The sequence below is a fragment of the Tachypleus tridentatus genome, chromosome 2 (genome assembly GCF_004210375.1).
Source record: "Tachypleus tridentatus isolate NWPU-2018 chromosome 2, ASM421037v1, whole genome shotgun sequence".
NCBI lineage: Eukaryota > Metazoa > Arthropoda > Merostomata > Xiphosura > Limulidae > Tachypleus > Tachypleus tridentatus.
In genome coordinates, this window is record NC_134826.1 from 19,682,775 (window position 1) to 19,710,765 (window position 27,991).

Here is a 27,991-nt window from a genome sequence, read left to right on the forward strand (position 1 = left end):
GTCTAAGTAAGAACATTTCGTTAGCACACATATAAACAGACGGGTGTATAAGCTTTAACTATATCAGTCTAAGTAAGAACATCTGTTAACACACATAGAAACAGACGGGTGTACAAGCTTTAACTGCACTTTACCAACTTATACCAGTCAAAGTAAGAACATTTCGTTAACCCACGCAGAAACAGTCAGAGTGAGAAGCTCTAAAGGTACTTTACCACATGCAGTTTACCAAATACTCTAAGAACCTCTCAGAGGCTATGTAAACGTTTTAGAAAGGTGTGATAAGTGTTACTAAGTTATATATGCTTCCTGTATCTTGGAACATTTTCTCGTGTTATGTAGAAGTAAAATGATTGAACTTGTCTTAGTGACTGGTCTAAGTAACAAACAGAACTTAAAAACACCTTTTCTATTATTTAATTTTGTTGTACCACCGAACACACGTTTTGAAAAGGAGGTTACTTTGCAAGATTTTTAACCTTCAGGTTTTGAACAGTTTTCACAAAATAGAAACATACAGGGAACGAAAACATCCACATGTCGTAGAATACAAGTTTAATACTGAAATACAATATCTGATTCATTATTGATGCTACTATGCTAAGCATTAAAGCCTGCTACGGGAAATATTGGAAGCAAACTATCTCCTTTATGTCCGGTATTAGTTTTTCGCGTGAACGTATAGCCATGTTTAGTATTATTCATTCTTACAGAACATTTAGGATGAAAAGAAAAACGATAAATAACTGTTGAGACAGCTCAGTTTCTCAAAACCCTTTAAGCTGCGATTCATCTACATTTGTTTATTGAAATATGGCCCTGGCACATTTTGGTTGTTAGAGTATATGCTTGCCCTTTGAGCTGTGGGGGTCTTGTAATGTGATGTTGAATTCTACTGTTTGTTCTTAAAAGAATAGCCCAAGAGTTGGCGGTGGGTGTCGTTGACTAGCTGTCTTCTCTCTAGTCTGTCACTGTTGAATTTCGGACGAATAGCGTAGATAGCATTCGTGTATTTTTGCGCGAAACCGAAACCAAACCAATTATTGTAATATTTTTACATAAGTGTATTTGTGTGTGTGTGTGTATGTTCTGAGTAAAAGCTTATCTGGCTATCTGCTCTTTGCTGAGAGGAATCGAACCCCTGATTTTAGCGGAGGATTTTTTTTAAAATATAAAAACATAATGAAAGAAGTGAATACTTTATGAAAACATATTGAAAGCATGGCATTGACAGAAAGGAATAACAACTGATGCCAAAGTTCAAATCGCGGCTATCGGGTTGCATCCAGCCCCCGTGCCTAACACTAATTTAGCCATGAAATAAAAAAAACCTTATAACCCGAAGTAACTTAGCCATATTAGAAATGATATTTGTTTATTAATTTAAAAACTCGTGGTTCCCCACTGGAACAGCGGTAAAATTTCGGATTTACAAAGCTAAAACCATGGATTCGATATTCGATTTCCCTCAGTGAACACAGCAGATAGTCTGACGTGTATTTACTCTAAGAAAACCACAAACACACGTAAACAGTCGTGGAGAGGTAAGCTAAGTACAGAGAGGGGAAAAATTAAACCACACCTCGTGCGTTGTTAACTACCTCTCATTTGTTACATGTTGGATAAACGTGTCTTAATAACGAACGGCTTGCCATCTAGGAGTAGAAATGACGACTAGATTTAATATATTACTGAAATGTATAGAGAAAGAAAACTACTGTTGGATGCATGATACAGCGTCAGTTTCCCTATGAGCGGCTCGTATTTAGCACCAACTAGATCCAAGCCAGAAAGAAAAAGACTCGCTCTGTCAAGAGCTCAATAAGATTTCGTTGAAAACGTTCTACCTATATGATAATCCATAGTTCCACCGACATTCCCTGGCCCACATTAAAATTTCATCAGGGCTTCAGTAAGTCCATGGTAGTCACCCAGAAATGAAATATGTTTATTTTAATACGTTCCACAAGCTTTATTGTTTACAGTGCTGTCAGAAATATTCGTTGCACTGTGTGAATTGGAAAGTTTGACTTCAAGAGAAGATTTCAATTGACAGACAACATACACATCAGATGATAATGGAGACCTTTGATATTCAGTGTCAGTCAGTAAAAATTTGGAGCCTAGCAATCCCCAGTTTATTGATTCTATGATTTACCCGGCATGGTCGGGTGACTAGAGTGCTCGAATCGCAATCTGAGGGTTGCGGGTTCAAACCTTCGTCTTACCAAACTTGCTTGTTCTTTCAGCCGTGGGAACTTTATAATGTAACGGATAAACTAATTTCTCGTTGGTAAAAGAGTAGCCCAAGAGTTGGCGGTGGGTGGTGATGACTAGCTGTCTTCCCTCTTGTCTTTCACTGCCAAATTAGGGACAGCTAGCGCAGAGAGCCCTCGTGTAGCATTGCCCAAAATTCAAACCAATATTCTACAAAGTTCCACTTAACTTTCACGACGCTACTATATACCAGTTTTATATGGCGTACAACCTTCTTATAAGAAAGTAACATAATATTTATAGATTACTTTTGGATAAACATTTAACGACATTTACAACATTATTCTAAAATTAGATAGTTGAATTTATTTACTTTCTTTGTAAATACCAGCTCTAATTGTTCAGTAAATAAGTCATGTATACTATATGGAAATTTTAATGAATTTTATCATAAAAGACCTCGTATTATTTGGTTTTAAAATGTTTTTTTTAGCAGTTTCTTGAAGTGAACAAAGGTAAGTTTAGTGTCTTACAACGCTAAAATATGGTGTTCGATCCCTCGCGACGGACACAGTAAATAGCCTAATGTGTGTTTACTCCTCGCGACGGACACAGTAAATAGCCTAATATGTGTTTACTCTAAAATAAACAGTTAACCAACGCTAGAATATGGTACTCGATCCCCCCCCGCGACGAACGCAGTAAATAGCCTGATATGACTTTACTCTAAAATAAACAGTCAACCAACGCTAAAATATGGTACTCGATCGATCCCCCCCACGACGGACGCAGTAAATAGCCTAATATGTGTTTACTCTAAAATAAACAGTCAACCAACGCTAGAATATGGTACTCGACCCCCCCGCGACGGACGCAGTAAATAGCCTAATATGTGTTTACTCTAAAATAAACAGTCAACCAACGCTAGAATATGGTGTTCGATTCCTCCGCGACGGACGCAGTAAATAGCCTAATACGTGTTTACTCTAAAATAAACAGTCAGCCAACGCTAAAATATGGTACTCGATCTCCAGCGATAAACGCAGTAAATAGCCTATGTGTCTTTACTCTAAATTAAACAATCAATCAAGTTGTTCCCCTGCTATGCAACTTCTGATTAATGAGGATGACGTAATGAACAACCTTCAATTTATTTGGCTTTACCTGTATCGCAGTAAACTAATTTATTGTGTATATCCTACCATCTATGCCATAAAATCGGCGTCATAAATACAAATAGGATTTATACACTACTGAAAAGAGGGATTTTGTGGATTATGCTTATTTTGAAGTACATACGACTGGTAAGAAAACGAAAGCATATTTGTGTTAGAGCATACTTATATACAATTAGTAAAAATATATTACAAATGGAATCACAGACACAGCTTTAGAACATAAACTACTGACGTCATAACAATCATCTATGTTCTAAGATAGGAGTCTATTGCAAACTGAAAGAAAGGAAGACATGAGAATTATTGTTTCTAATAATGTTTGGACAAACAAGGAGTCAGGAACTTAGAACAGTTCAGTTTGTATCTTCATCTAAGTGACAAATGTTTGTTAAAAATCAAATCATTTTACAACATTGTCGGATATTTATGGAGTTAGTGAATAATAATGGTAGGATATTTATATAATAAGGAAATAACAATGGTAGGATATTTATAAATAAAGAAATAACAATGGGAGGATATTCACATAATAAGTGAATAACAATTGTAGGATATTCATATAATAAGGAAATAACAATGGTAGAATATTTATATGATAAGTGAATAACAATGGTAGAATATTCATATAATAAGGAAATAACAATGGTAGGATATTTATATAATAAGTGAATCACAATGGTAGGATATTCATATAATAAGTGAATAACAATGGTAGGATATTTATATAATAAGGAAATTACAATGGTAGGATATTTATATAATAAGTGAATAACAATGGTAGGATATTTTATAATAAGTGAATAACAATGGTAGAATATTCATATAATAAGGAAATAACAATGAATCACTGTAGAGAAACTACGCATTTTTGTATAACCAGGAACTGGATTAAGTGATTTCACGATTTGAAAGCTACAAGTAATATTACTTTTATAAATGGACTTACAAGCACTTTTCAGATACAAGTAACAACACACTTACCGTATACTGTACAATACTTTTCCGTTAGGATAAATACGAAGAAGAACATTAGGCATAATGATCTTATGGAAGTGACCTTCTTTCTCATTGGCAAAGAATAAATCAGGTTTCCAGATTTTGTCTGGATCTGTCAAGGTCAGATAAGTCATCTGGCCGCCCATGTCGTCAAACATGAGTCTCTCGTCACGCCAGCTTTCTCTGAATGTCATCTGGACACTGTATTCCTGCCGAAAATAGATTACATTGAAATCCTAGGAGGTAATGAGTTAGGGTTCGCTATTCAACCAAACAGTAGCTGATGGCTAACATTAGCTTCCAATAGAAGCAGGATACCTACTTAGAACGAAAACAACAATCACCTTACTACTGAGTACCGTTAATTAAGTGTATGCTACTTGCAATTTTACTTATAAAGATTAGAAAGTATTATTTAAACAACAGGGTGCGCTGGATGTTAAATGTATTTTCGGCCGTAATCCAAATAATAGCTCAAAACCTTCGTTCCTCTTAGACTTACGCAGTTTAGTCTTAAATTCACATATTAAGGTAGCAATGCAAACATTCTATACAATAAAAGTATAATAATAAAGACTAAAATTTAGAAAAAATAATAAAATTTCATATATTAAACATTCAATCGATACTGTTAGTACAATTTTCAATAAAGAAGTAATAAAGATTTATCATCTACTATAAACATAAGACCGGGAGCTGCAAAGTTAGGGTTCCCCATCGCTCAAAAAATTATCATAATACAGAACCGGTGATGGGAAACAAATTAAAGAAAGATTACTATTAATATTTAAAGAGTTTTGCTTCATATAATAAGTTTATATTTATACACTGGTTGTAGTATAAACGCAGAAAATAACACTTTATTTAGTATATTTTGAAACACTAGAAAACCTTTATAAAGACACTAAACTATCGCTTCAACACACAAGTCAACGATTAACATGTATACATGTATACTTTTTATTAAAGTTCGATATAACGCCAACTTTATCCATTAAATTAAAATGTGTTATGAATCAAACTTCAGTGTAGGAAGTATACAATAAAAAATCAAACTCCAGTGTAGGAAGTATACAATAAAAAATCAAACTCCAGTGTAGGAAGTATACAATAAAAAATCAAACTCCAGTGTAGGAAGTATACAATAAAAAATCAAACTCTAGTGTAGGAAGTATACAATAAAAAATCAAACTCTAGTGTAGGAAGTATACAATAAAAAATCAAACTCTAGTGTAGGAAGTATACAATAAAAAATCAAACTCCAGTGTAGGAAGTATACAATAAAAAATCAAACTCTAGTGTAGGAAGTATACAATAAAAAATCAAACTCTAGTGTAGGAAGTATACAATAAAAAATCAAACTCTAGTGTAGGAAGTATACAATAAAAAATCAAACTCTAGTGTAGGAAGTATACAATAAAAAATCAAACTCCAGTGTAGGAAGTATACAATAAAAATAAAAATGGTGTTTTAGTAACTAATTAATTAATCAATCTTTATATTATATACATTCTAGGTGAACTAATCCAAAACCAGAAGAAAAAACTTAATAAAAGTAGGATATGTGTAAAATTATATTTGTTAGGATTCAATATATGGTTCGTTGGTAGGATTTTGTTACTTGTTTAATCGTTAAGGTACATGGGTATCGAAACCTGATTTTCAACAACGTGAATAAAAAAGGTAAGTTTAGGAAGAAGTTGAATATACACTTATGATAAATAGGTGAGGTTTACTTTGCAGAGAAAGATTAGCTTAATATTTAACATGTACAAGCTGTTATGACATTTCGTCTTAACGACCTACCCACATTATCTCAAGAAAAAATACGTGGTTGTTTACTTGTACAGGTCAGATGAATAGAATCAGAGTTTCGTTGTATTAAGTAAATGACATGAACAAATCCACGAGTAACTGTTATACACTGTTACACCAAACATGCTCGCCCTTTCAGCCGTGGGGGAGTTATTATGTGACGGTTAATCCCACTATTCGTTGGTAAAAGAGTAGCCCAAGAGTTGGCGGGGGGTGGTGAGGACTAGCTGCCTTCCCTCTAGTTTTACACTGCAAAAATTAGGGACGGATAGCGCAGATAGCTCTCGAGTAGCTTTGCAAGAAATCAAAAAATAAACAAACAAACTGTTATACGTTGAAGCTGACGCAAAGCAGTGTCATCAAGCTATCAGCGGTGACACAATGCGATATTTAACTTAGTTTTTGCAATTTGCTTTGACTTTTATCGAAAGATCTAAGCTTACGTCTGATGTGAAGAATGAAATTCAAAAGAATAAAAAAAAAAACCAACATCAAGAAAAAATACACAACAGGTTAGTTGGAAAGAAAAGAGAGAACTTACCATAACTACGTCATCAATTTTACTGATACTCCGAATGTAAATGTTGACCTTTACGTTGGCTGGACCATCTGTAAAGAAATAGAACCTGAGTCCTAACACACAGATGTCTCTACGTACGACTATGTTTGGAATGTGCAACAAAAGTGCTGTTACTTACTTCTTTTGTTCGTCCAGATGGTCAAAGGAACGAATTATAAAAAGCCTGAGATATCAATACCTAACGTAATCTCTTGCCCCTTTATAAGTGTCGTTTTTACAATGCACTCTTACACTGTTGGTAAAACAGTTTTATAGGGGTCTGTTGTATTTATTGGAAATTCTGTTATCTGAATTTTAAAAGCAATTAAGCCTAACATAACTCGCATTGAATATTATATGTAGAAAAAGAGTATATTAAAAACATAAACGATGTTGGATATTCAGTTGAGGTGTCAGAAAAATGTATGTTAGTACAAAATGACGCGAATGTTCCCTCAATACCTATATAACTAGAACATTCCTGATAAAGTTAATTAACATTAAAATCTACACAGATACGGAATAATATTAATAATTCAGGCATATATAGATCAACATTAATGGACCATATATATATTAAGTAACAATAGGATCCACAACGGTATTAAGTAACGTTCAAATCCACACAGTTATCAAGTGACATTAAGACATCCACACAAAATTATTGAGAAATATTAATATATACACAAATACCAAATAGCATTAAGGATTCACAGATATATATTAATCAGTATTAAGGAACACAACAGCATTAAATAACATCAAGGATTCACACAGATAGTGTTTTACTTTGTTGTTTGCTGAAGATGGCAAAATTGTCTTACATTTATTATTATAGGTATTAAGACTTCTGAAAACCAAATGCTGTCGAACAGTGTTTTTCATTATCTAATTTATTGTGTTAATTTATCATTATAATTGTTTCTTACCAATAAAAGAAACTTATATTTTAGAAAAAACACCTTTCGTTGTGTCTTAATCCACGAGGACTTCCCCGTTGCGCCAAACATGCTCGCTCTTTCAGCCGTGGGGGTATTATATGTAACGGTCAATACCACTATTCACTGGTAAAAAGTAGCCCAAGAGTTGGCGGTGGGTGGTGATGACTATCTGCCTTCCCTCTAGTCTTACACTACTAGATTAAGGGCGGCTAACGCAGAGAGCCCTCGTGTAGCTTTGCGCGAAATTCAAAAACAAACAAACCACAAGAACTTTAGCTATTCGCTATTAGTAAAATGTCAGACCGTCCTTAAAATATACTTAGTTATCACAAGAAAGAAAAACCGAAGAATAAAACTTATATTGTTCGACATCAATACCCTATTTTACTGATTTGAATATTTAAATATTACCTTATCAGTGTCTTTGAGAAATGTTTTTCATGGGGAAGAATATTGTAGAACAATTTAAAACAAAATAAAATACATTTCTTTAAACTAACAAATGGACATAATAAGTATGCGGTATTAACCCTAGTTTTCTCTTTCATGATAGAAATTGCTGGACCTAGTTATTCATGTGATTGTTTATACTCAAACCAAATAGACATAAGACAAAGGAACACGTGAATGGAATAACGTGCTATGTAATGCTAGCTACTGGATCTCCCAGAACAGCTAACCTGACAAGCTGTTCAAATATGTATCATGTATTTTTACCTGCATACTCCCGGGGTATTCAAAATTCCTCGTGTTTCAGTTCATGCAGTGTTTAGCGAAGGACTGATTTTCAAGTACCACCACGTACATGTCCGTGTATTCTGTATTACGTGTATTCTAAATGTATGATAAATTACGATAGACGTCAGGGGTAATATATGCCGTAGACAGTTATTTTAAACGTAATCAAACAGTGTGTGCATTTATCATGTTATCTCTTCGAACTTATTTTCATGGCGCAATTTCATGGATTACGTATATTTTCTACACTAAGCACTCACTACACGAGATGCTGTAAAGATCTCTTCAATAATGTCATGGTTTCCATGGATACTATATAAATAGAACAAGACGCACTTTTACTAGAAAAACTAATAAAAACAACGTCAAACAGACAAGTTTGTATTCATGTATTGATATAACGTATGTAATATTTACTTCACTAAACGCTTTCAAGACTACATTTTCTAAAATAACTTTTCAGCAATGTCATGGTTTCTATGGATACTATATAAATAGAACAAGACGCAGCTTTACTGGAGATACTAAGAAAAAAAACAACGCCAACCAAACAAGTTCGTATTCAATATAGATAAAAATACATATAATTATTAAAAATAAAAATATGGAACTTCTAAATTCACTTAATAACACGTTATTTTCAACACAGAGAATACATCGGTTGGGATTTCCAGATCATATTGGAGAAGGCCTCTGGCTAAGTAATTGAGGGACTTAAAGATGCGTTATACGCCTTTCCATATTAAATATCATATCTGCAGTTTGACTTCTTTTTTACACGGAAACTGCAAATTCTTTCGTAAGTATCAAAATAGCAATCCAGAGAAACGTGTCAAAAATTAAAGTTTAAAGACAAATGTTGCGTTATTAATGCAAAAATAAACGGAAAAAAATGAAGAAACTAAGATATTTGGCGTTTGGTCTGCAATTTTTAACCAAAGTAGAATGCTCACGCTAAACGTACATTATCCTGTTTGTGAATGGAAAGTCATTTTATAAACACCGCAACAGATTTCTCTTGCTAGTTCTAAAGTTTTAATAACTATCGGGATTATAGATTAAAAGTTAGGGACGACTAGCGCAGTTAGCTCTCGTGTGGCGTTTTCGCGAAATTCTAAAAAAAAACAACAACCAAGCAACCAAACACAAAAGAAGCCACAAGTCGAAACGAACGGCTGTTTTCACGAGGAAGATGGCGGAAGAAACTGGGATCACAACAGTTATTCTTTGTCACGCACTTCACAAAGTCTCGAGTTAGAGATGCAGCTCAAACACGGCTTTGTCTCTGGTCTGTTTAACACGGTATTGGAAGCTGACGTACAGTAGAAAGTATGTTGAAAGTTTAGTCTAAGTTTTCTTGTTTTTGTCTACAATTGCCTTCATTGTTCTCAGTTTACTAGAAACTGCGTTGTTGTGAAACAGTCCGTAATGGCGTCAATCGAAACGAGGATGATCGAATATGAAAGAAGCAGTTCCAGTGCCAAGCCAGAACCTGGATAATCGGTCTTATGAAATGATATTTTTAATTACAAGCGCACAACATCGAGTTCAGCTGCTTACGTCATAATATAACGTTTTAAGAGCATGACGCATTGTTCAACGCGGAAGAAAGAAAAATCGAATGAAATCGATTTAGTAGATAATGGAAATTTATGGAAATATAGAAGGTTAAACAAAGCTTTTTACAAAGAACAAAGATAGTAAACTTATAACAAGACGGCTACGAGGCACTCGCCTATCAGCATGCAAATAATTAAATGTAAAGTTCGTCTTGTGCTTTTAGATATTTCAATTGGAAGTTTAAAAATAAAAGTACCTTCTCGTTTCTAGCGAAGAAGTAATTGACACACGGAGATGTAGGTTTATTAGCATGAAACTCGTGTGGTTTACCTAGCTATAATTCCAAATGACATGCATCAAATTAATTGTATTAACCGCAAAAGCAAACTACGCATGCTCGTGTCCAAGATGTTTTGACAACAGTCTGTTAAAGTTTAAGTTTTGTCACAAAATGTATAATACAACAAAAATTATTTAGAAATATGCAGCGTTTTGTTGGCAGTTTACAGTTTAAATGGTTCTTGTACAACCACTAAGTAAGTGTAACATCCACATATACACAGCTGGACCAAAGTACAGTTATATGCTGATAGTTCATACTCTGATTGGTTCTTATCTAACCATTCAGAAAAAGTAACCCACAACAGTGTTAAGCCACTACAAACAATGGTGTTGGTTCACTACTAACAGTGGTGTTAGTCTACTAGTAATAGTATTGTTAGCCCACTACTAACAGTAGTGTTAGCCCACTACTAACAGTGGTGTTAGTCTACTAGTAATAGTATTGTTAGCCCACTACTAACAGTTGTGTGGTTTTATTACTGCATCATTGCCAGGACTGGTTATGTAGTTTCGGTATGAAGAATCTTGATGCTTGTTTGTTTGTTTTTTCAATTTCGCACAAAGCTACTCAAGGGCTATCTGTGCAAGCCGTCACTAATTTAGCAGTGTAAGACTAGAGGAAAGGCAGCTAGTCATCACCACCCACCGCCAACTCTTGGGCTACTCTTTTACCAACGAATAGTGGGATTGACCGTCACATTATAACGCCCCCACGGCTGGGAGGGCGAGCATGTTTGGCGCGACCGGGACGCGAACCCGCGACCCTCAGATTAACACGCTTGGCCATGCCGGGCCATCTTGATGCTGTAAAGATTTATATGAAAACTGAGAAGATCCAGTGGTAACCCAGTGAAGACCTCTAATAAACCAGAATCTGTGGAGGAATATTTCACAACTGTTCATTGATAAACTGTATGGTAATATTAAGACTAAAACATAATGTTCTTTGAAAATCAAAATTCAACAATGTAATTGCTTTCGTTTTGTCTTTTTCTGTGAAAATGTTTCTTTTTTACCAGTAATAAATTCATGATCTAGTTGATTTTACTCTGTATTTATGACTCCTATATGCGTCTTCATATTTAATTATGTTAATGTATGCTCACGAATGGAGAATAATTGAACATATTTGTCGTTAAGTAAATACATTCTAAATCCACAAATTTAAATGTATTCATTTCTCTCTTTAAACTGATATTCTGAGCTAAATATACCAGAAGTCTCTTGTGTCGTAAAGTTATACTGTTTTGTTCTGTGTTGTTTTCTTTTCAGTTACTGTGTTCTTTGCATATTATTTAATAATTCTCTTCATCCATTTTATAAGTTAGGAAAAAAATACACTATGCAACTATGATGTGCAAGCAAACTATTCTATCATCAGTAAAACCTGAAATATTCTATTTTGTGTGATAAAATCCATCTGAAACTGTACCACATAATATTAGCAAGACGGAATTTGTTTGTTTGTAGTAAAGTAAAAAAACAACAACATATAAATGGGCTATGTGTACTGTGCCCACCACTAGTATCTGAACTCGGTTCTTAGTGGCAAGAGCCCGCGGATTTTACCGCTGAGCCACACGAAAGAAAATTTATTTAGTCTTACAACAGAGACTGTTGAAAATAACGGAACGCATACCTCATGTTCGATTGCGTTTATCTTTCTTTACCTAGCGAGCAATTTTGTCATTTTTCTCTTTGAAAGACGTAGTAAGAGTAATAACTCTTCTTAGTTTTGACTAGATCTCTACAACTAACCAAACTTTTAATATTACACACACTTTTATTTTGCTTCCATTATGATTTGTTATTTAGTTTTTTCAACTCATAGAGCTTTTAACTGCTGGAAAAATTCAAACTCCATTTTGATTTTGTCATAATTTTCAGTTACTTTCGTTTGGAAAACAACCCTCAACTTAGGAGTTTACTGAACGGATCGAACATAAAGCTAAGCAATTTTTATTTCATTTGAAAAGTTAAAACTTTGCATGAATTTGTTTTAACGTGAATTTTAACCCTCAGTCTAGGGTATACTGAAAGTTCTTACTTAAAATATTACACTATTCAATAATGCTACATTTTTTTATAAAGTATATTCTACAACAACTGGAACAAATGTGAATATGATCAGAGACAATCGAGATTTGTGTTGATATATTAATATCTCAGCGCGACACCATAAACATGTTATATTAATGTTTTCACTGTGTTTGGTTTGGTTTGTTTTGAATTTCGCGTAGAGCTACACGATGGCTATCTGCGCTAGTCGTCCCTAATTTAGCAGTGTAACACTAGAGGGAAGGCAGCTAGTTACCACCACCCACCACCAACTCTTGCGCTACTCTTTTACCAATGAATAGTGGGATTGACCGTCATATTATAACGCCCTCACGGCTGAAAGGGCGAGCATGTTTTGTGCGACGGGGATTCGAACCCGCGACCCTCAGATTAGGAGTCAAGTGCCTTATCCACAACAGATGTTGTTTCTGTGTCAGTAACTATTATAAAAGTTATTTCTTGTCGACATTTTGAAACTTCAAAGATTAGAATAGAGAAATGCGTGTTACCCAAAATACACTTATTTTTATTATTTAAATTATTTTTTGAAAACTTAAAAATACTTTTTTTATTTCTTGGATTCAATTATCAAAATATAAATAACAATAATAATATAAAATATACGCTAATAAAACCTTTCATACGTTTATCATTTTATCATTTGAATATCGCTAAAAAAACAAAATGTTTATAGTCTTTAAAATGTGAATTATGTAATATTCAAAACAACTTCGAGTTTCTTATTCGTATTTTTATTTGAAAAAATATCGAGTAAACATTATTAATTTTAAACGAGATATAAAATATACTGTAACAATATTACTGAGTTTAAACCATAGATTATTCTCTACAATATAAACATAGAAGCCTAAAATTGTTACGTAAGCCCTCGTAGCCTCTGTTTAGTTGTATACTTTCTTAAATGTAACGAGCTATTTTGGTTTTAGGCAACTAAACTGCTCGCTGAAGGACTTTTAATAAAAAAATAATAAAAGGAACATACAAGGAAACACAGCTCATTTCTGAATCAAATATAGCGTATAATCTTCTTGAATGTTTGAATATTCAATTTACATTGAACCTGGAAAAATATATCGGTAAAAAATATTTTATGCGAAAAACGCATACATCTAACATGTACATTCAATCAAAAGTCCTTCAACCGTTTCGTTAAATGGAGTCGGTTATTAGATTAAGTTTCAGTCGATATGAAACACTTCCAAGTGTCTCAGAAGCAGCGATTACCTTGCTAGAAATGTAATCATTCTGGTAGATTAGCATTCTATTTTTTATAATCCAATTAATATCGACATGAATGGAGTTCATTTTTTTAGGGGGGGGGGGGTTCTATAGATATGTTTAATTCATGTTCCATGCTTATGAACTACCCCCTACAATTTTAATTTCTACCATAAAATATGATCCCAATCGTTCTACTTTTGTCATGGCAATGGAACCAGGGAAAAGTTTGTTAGTTCACTTTAATTAAAACCAAATAAAAGATGAGTTTCCGGTTTATTTTTTTTTTTTTTCATGGATAAAACAAGGAATTCCGAATCTGGAAATTTTTTGTCTGATTTGTTTGCTTGTAATTAAGCACAATGCCACACAATTGGCCATCTGTGCTCTGCCCACCAAGGTTATCGAAATCAAGTTTCTAACGTTGGAAGTCCACAGACATAACGCTATGCCACTAGAGGGCGTTTTTGTCTGAAATAAAAGTGGAATTCTTAGCGCATTGTTTTGGATAAATAAAACACGGAATTCTTCTTGTCTTGTCCGGATAAATAAAAAGTGAAATTTCAAATGTTTTGTTTTGGATAAATAAAAGTTGGAATTACGCGTGCACTGTCTGAATATATAAAAGGTGGAATTCTGAATGTATTATCTAGATAAATAAAACACGGTATTCCGAGGGTATTATCTTTATTTCTGATGATTGTTAAATTAATATGGCTGTTGCCTGAATATTCGGTGGTGTATCTAACAACTTTCTTTGCATCTGGTGAACGTTAATGTGTATAACCACATCTTATCCAAGTTACATTTATTATCTCTTTAACATGTTAAGGAGATAGGAAGTGGCACTGCTGGTCTAGAGATGGACCTGGAACACGACACAGTGGAAGTTGAACATAGAAAATGATATAAAGGTAAACTAATTTATATTATTTAATCTACGCCATATTCAGATCTACAGTAGGGAGAAGTTGAGCAAAGGTAACATTACTCAGATGAGAGAATGAAATACAGTTACTAAGAATGTTTTAAATTTTTAAACATGATCCTCGTTGCTTAGCGTTGGTAACACTGTTCTATACAAATGTATACAAAGTTCTTATGGAGTTATTCAAATAACACAAGTCGAAAGACTGGTTCCATCTTCTTCCATGCTGACTTTAATTGTGAAGTACACCGGCATAGAAAAAAATATTTTTTTATTATTATTAATATTTACATTTGATGCATTCTGCTTTTACAAATAAACACTTGGAAAAACGAAATTAAATTTTAAAATGGTCACGAGAGATCTTTGAACTTTAAACTTTTTCAAGAAATATGAAGAGATGTAATCATGTTCGTAACCAAAAACAACTTTAAATATACACATCAAATGCCAAAGAACTTTTTAAAAATGGATTAAATGTGCCATTAAAACGTTGTTCAAATAGCGTAAGCTGATTTACATAACATTTCTCATATTGAATTTACAATGTGTTTAATAATACTCATGTTATTACAGGAGTTAAAAATAGCGCAAACAAGGGTTTAATGCATTGTAAACTCTTACTTGACAAAAAGCAATATTATCTTTTCAGTCTATATAGTTCTGGAATCTCTGAGATTCTGTGCTTTTCCGTAAAACCTTGCATACGATTATTCCAATTTTTTCAAAAACTTAACTCGATTTAGTTTGTTTTGCGAAAAAAAAAATCCATGGATTACTTTTTCTTTTAATCTGAGGGTCGCGGGTTCGAATCCCCGTCGCACCAAACATGCTCGCCCTTTCAGCCGTGAGGGCGTTATAATGGGAAGGTCAATCCCACTATTCGTTGGTAAAAGAGTAGCGCAAGAGTTGGCGGTGGGTGGTGATGAATAGCTGCCTTCCCTCTAGTCTTACACTACTACATTAGGGACGGCTAGCACACATAGCCCTCGAGTAGCTTTGTGCGAAATTCCAAAACAAAACAAACAACTGAGTTTTAAATATATCAGAAACGTTAACGTTGTTAACAACTGAGTTTTAAATATATCAGAAACGTTAATGTTGTTAACAACTGAGTTTTAGATATATCAGAAACGTTCACATCATCAACGCAATCAATAAAGAAAATTACCGTTTCGTGATTTCTAACGAATCCGAAGATGGGAGTTACAATAAAAGTCACATATAATTCTCACCCATAAGCTATTGTTTTTGCGTTCCATACAATTAATTTAATTACGATAATTGAAATAATGCTAATTATATGCACCAGCTGCTTCATTTTAGTTTATCTTTGTTCTATCTTCGTTCGCTTCTCTCGACTTATTCGTTCCCTCTCACATCTTTCCATTATTTTATTCTTTTTTTTAAATTTATGTCTTTGATACTCCTTGTTAAACCGACAATGTAGAGGCCCCTTTTGTTTGACTTTGTACATCTGTTTGCTGTGGAATTATTATAATGTTTCATAATTCAGGAGGGTCCTATAGTCTCCATAGCGGCTGATGAAGAAATACGGCCACTGTTAGTTGTAATCCGCAAGAAAATTAACCACTGACACACTGACGAACTCTTTATTTCAACTAAACGCATGTGGAACTTTCATGAACTGGTAGACATTGAAACTGGCGAATCGAACCCTCACTTTATGCGCATGTGCTAAGCGGTGAGGCCAGAGGCCCCTGAAAGCTTATATCATCGTCTCTATTTTGAACTATTAATAACAGGGATCGCAAAATCTCCCACGACAAAGACTCAGAATAAGAAGGTCGACTTAACTCTTATAATAGACCTACATATGAAGCTCTGAGCGGAATCACCGACCTCAAGGCGTCAACCTTGTACCTTACGACCAGCAGCTCTGCTTGCTAACAACCTGGCCAAGCTCGTACACTTGGTATAGAAGTGTTTAATTTGAGTAAGGAAGACATGTGAATACCTTATACACATAATTTACTTCTTAAAACACACTGTGCTCAAACCAGGTAGTTAAAAATGACTGCGAATCATAGATCTGCTGAACATACGACATTTGTATTAAACCTGGAATCAAAGACCTGCTGAACATACGACATTTGTATTAAACCTGGAATCAAAGACCTGCTGAACATATGATATTTGTATTAAACCGGGAACCATAGACCTTCGAAACATGTGATATTTGTATTAAACCGGGAATCATAGACTTTCTGAATATGTGATATTTGTATTAAACTGGGAATCATAGACTTTCTGAATATGTGATATTTGTATTAAACCGGGAATCATAGACCTTCTGAACATGTGATATTTGTATTAAACCGGGAATCATAGACTTTCTGAATATGTGATATTTGTATTAAACCAGGAATCATAAACCTTCTGAGCATGTGATATTTGTATTAAACCGGGAATCATAGACTTTCTGAATATGTGATATTTGTATTAAACCGGGAATCATAGACCTTCTGAACATGTGATATTTGTATTAAACCGGGAATCATAGACCTTCTGAACATGTGATATTTGTATTAAACCGGGAATCATAGACTTTCTGAACATGTGATGTTTGTATTAAACCGGGAATCATAGACCTTCTGAACATGTGATATTTGTATTAAACCGGGAATCATAGACCTTCTGAACATGTGATATTTGTATTAAACCGGGAATCATAGACTTTCTGAATATGTGATATTTGTATTAAACCGGGAATCATAGACCTTCTGAGCATGTGATATTTATATTAAACCGGGAATCATAGACTTTCTGAATATGTGATATTTGTATTAAACCGGGAATCATAGACCTTCTGAACATGTGATATTTGTATTAAACCGGGAATCATAGACTTTCTGAACATGTGATGTTTGTATTAAACCGGGAATCATAGACTTTCTGAACATGTGATGTTTGTATTAAACCGGGAATCATAGACCTTCTGAACATGTGATATTTGTATTAAACCGGGAATCATAGACCTTCTGAACATGTGATATTTGTATTAAACCGGGAATCATAGACTTTCTGAATATGTGATATTTGTATTAAACCGGGAATCATAGACCTTCTGAGCATGTGATATTTATATTAAACCGGGAATCATAGACTTTCTGAATATGTGATATTTGTATTAAACCGGGAATCATAGACCTTCTGAACATGTGATATTTGTATTAAACCGGGAATCATAGACTTTCTGAACATGTGATGTTTGTATTAAACCGGGAATCATAGACCTTCTGAACATGTGATATTTGTATTAAACCGGGAATCATAGACCTTCTGAACATGTGATATTTGTATTAAACCGGGAATCATAGACTTTCTGAATATGTGATATTTGTATTAAACCGGGAATCATAGACCTTCTGAGCATGTGATATTTATATTAAACCGGGAATCATAGACTTTCTGAATATGTGATATTTGTATTAAACCGGGAATCATAGACCTTCTGAACATGTGATATTTGTATTAAACCGGGAATCATAGACCTTCTGAGCATGTGATATTTGTATTAAAACGGGAATCATAGACTTTATGAACATGCCATATTTGTTTTGAACTAGGAATCACAGATAATTTGTTTTGAAACAGAAATTTCGAAGTAAAGAAATATTATGTAAACACAAATAAATGGCTTTACTTTTACATCGAAGGTTGTGAATGAATACATTGCTTCTGTTCTTCTGCAAACTAATTGCTGATTTGGGTGATCATTGTAAATTGTTAGTTTGTTTGTTGTGAATTTCGCTCAAAGCTACTTCACGGCTATCTGCGCTAGCCGTCCCTAATTTAGCAGTGTAAGACTGGAGGGAAGGCAACTAGTCATTACCACCCACCACCAACTCTTTGGCTACTCTTTTACCAACGAATAGTGGGGTTGACCGTCACATTATAACGCCCCCACGGCTGAAAGGGCGAGCATGTTTGGTGTGACAGGGATTCGAACCAACGACCCTCGGATTACGAGTTTAACGCCTTAACACACTTGGCCATGCCGGGCCCATCATGGTAAATAACCTCGCGTGTAAGTATGTTATGCACAAATATAAACCCATTTATAAACCTATTTTCAATAATTTTTCTTTTATTCGAGGAACAACGAACTCGGACTTGTCCTTTTAATTTTACTAACATAAAACATGGGAGTGTGAAAACCAAACAATCATTTATGTTATTAGGCTGTTGAGATTCTTATACACCGAAGTTTTCCCTTCTACTTTCTTTTTTTCTTTTGACGTTGTCACAGAAACTGTGGCAGGTGTTCTGATAATTAGCAAGCAATCTTGAGACAAGCCAATTCCCTATCTCATAAACTGAAAATGAAGACACGTCGTATGCTCAGACCGCATACCGTGTCGTGGTGGTTTGCTTATGGTACTCATAATGGTATGCACACTTGGAACTTTACGTCAAAGCAAGCTGCCACGCGTTCCTACTTTGGTAGATCGATTCCGTGAAAACCGGCTGTCAGTTCCCACACTTAACCCTACATTCTCCTCTCACGGATAGTAACCATACATCACAAAAGACAAGCGCAGACATATAGTATGCTGGAATCTTAATTCCACGTTTAAGAAGTACACCATGTATACGTTGCAACGACCAAAGGATACGCGGACCCATTTCTTTTAATGAAAAATGTTAGGCCTTATTTGCATGTACTATCAATCACTCTTAAAAAGAAAAAAAGTCGTAATAGTTGATAACTATTGCTTAAAACAAGAAAAGGTAAGGTACCTTGAACAGGAGAAGGCTTAAAAGAATTAGACCATTTATTATATAATAAATCTCTGATGTTTAAACACAGTAATGAACATTACCATATCTAGAAACCAAAATACAAGATATTTTACTCATATTTTAAAAATAAATTACATTTTTATTTTACCCGTAACAAAATTTCAGGTCTACAATGATGTGGAAATATCCAGTTAAGTGAAAACAAAAATCGATACGAATTATCCAATTTTTATTTATGGTAAAACATGAAAATTTGTCAAATCTTAAAATAAATGATTTCGTAGCAAAAATAAATTTGAACGATTTTTCTCGTTACTTTTGTACGATCTACACATTTTGTGGTCGAACGACGAATGTGCTTGTTTGTTTGTTTAGAATTTCGCGCAAAGCTACTCGAGGGCTATCTGCGCTAGCCGTCCCTAATTTAGCAGTGTAAAACTAGAGGGAAGGCAGTTAGTCATCACCACTCACCGCCAATTCTTGGGCTACTCTTTTACCAAAGAATTGTGAGATTGAACGCCACATTATAACGCCGCCACGGCTGAAAGGGCTAGTATGTTTGGTGCGACAGGGGTTCGAACCCGCAACTCTCGGATTACGAGTCGAACGCCTTAACACGCTTCGCCACGCCGGACCTATGTCGAGTGTGAGGGCTTAAAAAAGATTGTGGTTATGATACCAGTCATGGAAACAGCGCAGATAGCTAATTAATGATATTCTACGTTTGAACAAAAGTACGAGAGGAAACATGATTTACTCAAGTTTTTATCGTAATATTCTCTTATCACAAACCTTGAATAAAAGTCGTTATCAGTTGTCGTTTTGCACGAACAACGTGAAAACAAAAACAAGTTAATCAAACTAACACGTATTGAACAAAACACGATTTTTTACCAGTTTAGATGGGCGAATAAAAGTACATTCTCTGATACTGTGTTGTGAATCCTTTGTCGTAACTGTACGAATGTAATCAGGCCCGGCACGGCCAGCTGGGTTAAGGCGTTCGACTCGTAATCTGAGGGTCGCGGGTTCGAATCCCGGTCGCACAAAACATGCTCGCCATTTCAGCCGTGGGGGCGTTATAATATTACGATCAATCCCACTATTCGTTGGTAAAAAAATAGCCCAAGAGTTGGCGGTGGGTGGTTATGACTAGCTGCCTTCCCTCTAGTCTTACACTGCAAAATTAGGGACGGCTAGCGCAGATAGCCCTCAAGTAGCTATGCGCGAAATTAAAAAAAACAAACAAACGAATGTAACAACCTGTCCTACATGTGTACTTTAAGTTAATAACGTTTGTGTTAACTAAATATATACATGTATAACGAAATCGCTGAACGTCACTCGAATGATAAACTTTAATTTAAAATTTGCATGAAAACCGAAATTACTTCATTTTCTAAAAATTATTTTATGCAGTTTGAGACGCAAAGTTGAGGCAGATAAGTTCATCTCTAGTTTCTGATCATATATGTACTTCAAAATCTACTGAAATCTGTGGATGCAATTACTCAAATATTGATAAAAAAACGTTTGGTGCGAAAGAAAACTTTAGTTACTATGAAAGCTGTGGTTGTTCACAGACATCTTCAATACATTAAAACTACTTTTATATGAATATATAAAAGTTAAGAATACATGAATTACTGAGATAAAAAGATAATGTATCAGTGGAATCATTAAACCACCTGACATAGAAACATAAAGTATCAGTGGAATCATTAAACCACCTGACATAGAAACATAAAGTATCAGTGGAATCATTAAACCACCTGACATAGAAACATAATGTATCAGTGGAATCATTAAACCACCTGACATAGAAACATAATGTATCAGTGGAATCATTAAACCATCTGACATAGAAACATAATGTATCAGTGGAATCATTAAACCACCTGACATAGAAACATTATGTGTCAGTGGAATCATTAAACCACCTGAAATAGAAACATAAAGTATCAGTGGAATCATTAAGCCAGTGACATAGAAACATAATGTATCAGTGGAATCATTAAACCACCTGATATAGAAACATAATGTATCAGTGGAATCGTTAAACCAGTGACATAGAAACAAAATGTATCAGTGGAATCGTTAAACCAGTGACATAGAAACATAATGTATCAGTGGAATCATTAAACCACCTGATATAGAAACATAATGTATCAGTGGAATCATTAAACCAGTGACATAGAAACATAATGTATCAGTGGAATCATTAAACCATCTGACATAGAAACATAAAGTATCAGTGGAATCATTAAACCAGTGACATAGAAACATTATGTGTCAGTGGAATCATTAAACCAGTGACATTGAAACATAATGTATCAGTGGAATCATTAAACCAGTGACATAGAAACATAATGTATCAGTGGAATCATTAAACCATCTGACATAGAAACATAATGTATCAGTGGAATCATTAAACCACCTGACATAGAAACATTATGTGTCAGTGGAATCATTAAACCAGTGACATTGAAACATAATGTATCAGTGGAATCATTAAACCAGTGACATAGAAACATAATGTATCAGTGGAATCATTAAACCACCTGATATAGAAACATAATGTATCAGTGGAATCATTAAACCAGTGACATAGAAACAAAATGTATCAGTGGAATAATTAAACCAGTGACATAGAAACATAATGTATCAGTGGAATCATTGAACCAGTGACATAGAAACATAATGTATCAGTGGAATCATTAAACCAGTGACATTGAAACATAATGTATCAGTGGAATCATTAAACCACCTGACATAGAAACATAATGTATCAGTGGAATCATTAAACCACCTGACATAGAAACATAATGTATCAGTGGAATCATTAAACCAGTGACATAGAAACATAATGTATCAGTGGAATCATTAAACCACCTGAAATAGAAACATAATGTATCAGTGGAATCATTAAACCAGTGACATAGAAACAAAATGTATCAGTGGAATAATTAAACCAGTGACATAGAAACATAATGTATCAGTGGAATCATTAAACCAGTGACATAGAAACATAATGTATCAGTGGAATCATTAAACCAGTGACATTGAAACATAATGTATCAGTGGAATCATTAAACCACCTGACATAGAAACATAATGTATCAGTGGAATCATTAAACCACCTGACATAGAAACATAATGTATCAGTGGAATCATTAAACCAGTGACATAGAAACATAATGTATCAGTGGAATCATTAAACCACCTGAAATAGAAACATAATGTATCAGTGGAATCATTAAACCACCTGACATAGAAACATAATGTGTCAGTGGAATCATTAAACCAGTGACATAGAAACATAATGTATCAGTGGAATCATTAAACCAGTGACATAGAAACATAATGTATCAGTGGAATCATTAAACCACCTGAAATAGAAACATAATGTATCAGTGGAATCATTAAACCACCTGACATAGAAACATAATGTGTCAGTGGAATCATTAAACCAGTGACATAGAAACATAATGTATCAGTGGAATCATTAAACCACCTGACATAGAAACATAATGTGTCAGTGGAATCATTAAACCAGTGACATAGAAACATAATGTATCAGTGGGATCATTAAACCACCTGACATAGAAACATAATGTATCAGTGGAATCATTAAACCAGTGACATTGAAACATAATGTATCAGTGGAATCATTAAACCACCTGACATAGAAACATAATGTATCAGTGGAATCATTAAACCACCTGAAATAGAAACATAATGTATCAGTGGAATCATTAAACCATCTGAAATAGAAACATAATGTATCAGTGGAATCATTAAACCAGTGACATAGAAACATAATGTATCAGTGGAATCATTAAACCACCTGACATAGAAACATAATGTATCAGTGGAATCATTAAACCACCTGACATAGAAACATAATGTATCAGTGGAATCATTAAACCACCTGACATAGAAACATAATGTATCAGTGGAATCATTAAACCACCTGACATAGAAACATTATGTGTCAGTGGAATCATTAAACCACCTGAAATAGAAACATAATGTATCAGTGGAATCATTAAACCAGTGACATAGAAACATAATGTATCAGTGGAATCATCAAACCATCTGACATAGAAACATAATGTGTCAGTGGAATCATTAAACCAGTGACATAGAAACATAATGTATCAGTGGAATCATTAAACCAGTGACATTGAAACATAATGTATCAGTGGAATCATTAAACCATCTGATATTGAAACATAATGTATCAGTATATGTTATGCCGATAGACTGATAGGTAACACAGAAACATAGATAGAAAAACAATATGTTAATTTATTCACTAATCACGTGATATATTGGTTTATTGAGACACTTCATGGAAAACACTGTGTGTGTGTGTGTATTTTCTTATAGCAAAAACATATCGGGTTATCCGCTGTTTACACCGAGGAAAATTGAACTCCTGATTTTAGGGTTGTAAATTCGGGACCACATTGCGTGGATTTAATCATTAATCACGTGAAATACTGATGTATTGAGACACTAGATAGAAAAATAACATGCGACTTTATCATGAATCACGTGATATACCGTTGTAGTGACATCATTACACAGAAACTCAGTACTATTGGATTGTTAAATAGTATTACATATATTACCATTTATCTATATGAACAGTTTCACATAAAATTAGTGAAATAAGTTGATCCGATGTGAATATAAAGTTAAAGTAGGTGAGCAGTAATTTATTAGACAAACGCTTTCATTCCATACGTGCACTAACGTTTTATAAAATCGGCTTAACAATATACAAAAGAACCAATAAGAATGAGACACTGAATGCCTTTGTCTGAGTAATTACTTCAGGAAGAAAACCCAAGAATCTAATTCGTTTACATTTCTTTTACTAGGGCTGTAATGCATGCGAGAAGTGTGTTTAACGAATAGATAATACAAAACGGTGTAAAATGAAAGTTTAATTACATATATTTGAAAACAGTCACGGACGCCACCATGTATCTTGTTCCGATATAGAGGGCGAAAGTGTTTCGCATAATTATTGATTTTTTTCTTTCATAAAAATATAATAATAATAAAGTTTAAGTGGATTTCAGAAATTGCCTTATTTACGATCAGTCGTGTGTAGCTTGTGTCATTTTTCTTCTCCGCTCTGTTATTTTCATTCTTTCATAACTTTATGAGAGTTGATTCTTGAATGAGCGACACCTGGTGGACTTTTCACAAATTAGAAATAGAAACAGACCAAAAAGTAAAGGATTCTTTCTTAACGTGTTACCTTTGGTATACAGTTATTATTTATTAATTATGTGATCTAATATTTTTTTTTTACGATTTCAGCTATATTTTATTACGTAACAGCTGGAGGACCGGTCCTTTGGTTGGGTGAAATAAAACTCGTTTGTGAGAAAAGATGGGAAATTATGCTTTTATTTATTGTGCTTAACACGATAAATGTTAATCGTGCAATATAAATACATAAAGGTACCGATACTGAAAATAAAGACATACTCTTTACAAGACTTTTAACAGTAATGATTTACATAGTTCATTCTAATGCAATAAAAATATAGCATTGGTAAATTTCTAAATTAATTATGAAATTTGAGGGGGTTCAACCCCATGTCATTTCTAATGTTATCCTGTATTACTGTGTCAAGTTTGGCGCTGCCTGATCAAGAAATGTGGAAAGTATAAGGAACACAAACAAATATATTGACATACGAGGGCTGTTCAAAAAATACGCGGACTGTTTGAATTGCTCCAGTTGAATCCAGGGAAATCCGCTTGGTGTCGCTAGGTTTGCACAGATCAGCTGATTACGACGCCATTTCCCGATTGCAGATATCTTTATTTGTGTATTAGCTACGCGGTTTTAAGTGAAGTGCGATTTTTTCGTTTGGCGGATTTCAGAATGAATGACCTGAAGGAGCAACGACTTGCTGTGAAATTTTGTGTTAAACTTGGAAACTCTGCGACTGAAACTTTTGCTATGCTTAACACGGCTTACAGTGATGTTACTATGAAGCGTACGGCATGTTTCAAGTGGCATGAACGTTTTAAGAATGGTCGACAGTCCCTTGAAGATGATGAGCGTCCTGGACGTCCTTCCACGTCAACTGACGACCCACACGTCGACAAAATCAACACCCTGGTGCGGGCAAACCGACGTCTGACTGTCAGGGAGCTTGCTGAAGAGTGTGGGATATCAGTTGGATCTTGTTACGAGATTTTGACCGAAAAATTGAAGATGCACCGCGTTGCTGTAAAATTTGTGCCTTAGAACTCGTGAGTTTTTGGCCAAACACTCGATCACTGTTCTTCCCCACCCCCCCAACTCACCTGACCTTGCTCCTTGAGATATTTTCTTGTTCCCCAAATTCAAAAGACCCTTGAAAGGAAGAAGATTTGAGACGATTCCCGAGATTAAGGCAAATGCGACGAAGGAGCTGGAGGACATTACAAAAGAAGCGTACCAGGACTGTTTCAACAAGTGGAAACACCGTTGGGATAAGTGTGTGCGTTGGGGAGGAGGGTACTTTGAAGGGGTCCCAGACCTGTAACGTCTATTTAAAGTACATTTTGTTTTATGACGTCAGTCCGCGTATTTTTTGAACAGCCCTCGTATATGTGTGTATTAATATATTACTCTGTATTAATAACGCACTTCCAACTTTGGGGCCCGGGGCACACACTGTAGCATAACGCACTTCCTAGTTTGGGGCCCGGGGCACACACTGTAGCATAACGCACTTCCAAGTTTGGGGCCCAGGGCACACACTGTAGCAGATTTTTTTTTTTGTAGAAGAAAGCTACATAATGAGCTATCTGCGCCTTGTCCATCTCGGGGAATCGAACCACATATTTTAGAAACGAAGTTCTACACATTACTCCGGTTCACCAGGGGACCTCTGAGAAAACGATGATCAAAACTCGCTATTTGGCTGAATAAGAGTAACAGTTGAAAACTGGGGATGGCCATGATCAAATACCCCCTTGTGCAGCTTTGTACGGAACTTATAAAACAAGCGAACTGTTTCATTTTATTTCGGCCCGGAATGGCCAGGTGGGATAAGGCGTTCGACTCGTAATCTGAGGGTCGCGGCCTCGAATCCTCGTCGCACCAAAGATGTTCGCCCTTTCAGTCGTGGGGCGTTATAATGTGACGGTAAATCCCGCTATTCGTTGGTAAAAGAGTAGCCCAAAAGTTGGCGGTGGGTGGTGATGAGTGGCTGCCTTCCCTCTAGTCTTACACTGCTAAATTAGGGATGGCTAGCGCAGATAGTCCTCGAGTAGCTTTGCGAGAGATTAAAACAAAACAAACAAAAATTGTGTAAAATAGACTTCCAGTAATAACACCAGCAGTGAATATTGTTATTTGTTAACGACTTGGAATTACTACGAGCTTAAGCCTTACGTAGTTGTATACCTCCTTAGAGGACGAAAGGTAACATCTTAATGTTAAAAATTACCTTGTTAACAGAAGTTTCGGTCTTTGCTGTTGGGTATAGAATAGAATTTTGGTTCAAAATCAAGAAAAAAATGTTCGTGTTAAGATTCGTTTAACGGAACAGTTGCATGGTTACTGAACAACAGGGTTTAGCATGGCCAGGGGGTTAAGGCGCTCGACTCGTAATCTGAGGGTCGCAGGTTCAAGTCCCCGTCGTACCAAACGTACTCGCTCTTTTAGTCATGGAGGCGTTAATAGTGTGACAGTCACTCTCAGTATTCGTTGAGAAAAGAGTAGCCCAAGAGTTAGCGATGGGTAGTGTAACTCGCTGCCTTCCTCACATCTTACAATAAACAAACTGAATCACATTTTTGAAGGTACGATGATCGAACATTGATGGCTTTTCTTACATATGTGGTAAAGCACACTATAGAATGATCGTAAATATAATTGTGAGCCATTGGTTTATCTGTAAAATTACGATAAATTAGTAGGAGCGAAGTATTTTAGGGAAAATGTGGTGAGAAACTGTCTTCTGATGTAATTAAGCAACGTGACGAGACTCGTGACTAATTTAGTTAACGTGACGAGCGCTATTTTCTGACACATTGTATTAACTTAATTGGTACATACACTTCACTGGATGAGTTGGATATCAGCCTATAATTTGAAACACTATGTTACACTGAAGTGAATACTCTGGTATACTTTATAAAACACGATGGTGAACAAAATATTGTTGCTAAGTTTGTGTTAATGAGTTGAATCATGTGATATCGTTTTCATAATAGGTTTAACCTGTAAAAGACACATGCATGTCATGAAATCTTTTCTGTGGCCTGTCGTAACAAAGTAGTTTGTGCACCCGGATTGTGGATTCTTTTTTTTGTAATTTCGCGCAAAGCTACTCGAGGGATATCTGCGCTCGCCATCCATAATTCAGCAGTGTAAGACTAGAGGGAAGGCAGCTAGTCATTACCACCCACCGCCAACTCTTGGGCTACTCTTTTACCAACGAATAGTGGGATTGACCGTCACATTATAACGCCCCCGCAGCTGAAAGACCGAGCATGTTTGGTTGACGTGGATTCGAAACTACGACCCTCAGATTACGAATCGAACGCCTGAACCCACCTGGCCATGCCGGGCCCTTGTGGATCCTAGTGTTTATGACTCGCGTCCCATTTTCATAAACATAAATTACAA

At 35.1% G+C, this 27,991-nt stretch overlaps 1 protein-coding gene across 2 annotated transcripts in view; it reads right to left on the reverse strand.

The window, feature by feature from the left end:
- Positions 1–27,991, reverse strand: part of LOC143239100 (glutamate-gated chloride channel-like) — a 180,243-nt gene that overhangs the window by 11,674 nt on the left and 140,578 nt on the right. For both annotated transcript variants that reach the window (XM_076479926.1, XM_076479935.1), the window contains exons 4-5: positions 6,748–6,815; positions 4,377–4,600 (exon numbers count right to left, since the gene is read on the reverse strand). In XM_076479926.1, the coding sequence (XP_076336041.1) occupies positions 4,377–4,600; positions 6,748–6,815 (292 nt within the window). The remainder of the gene's footprint in view (positions 1–4,376; positions 4,601–6,747; positions 6,816–27,991) is intronic.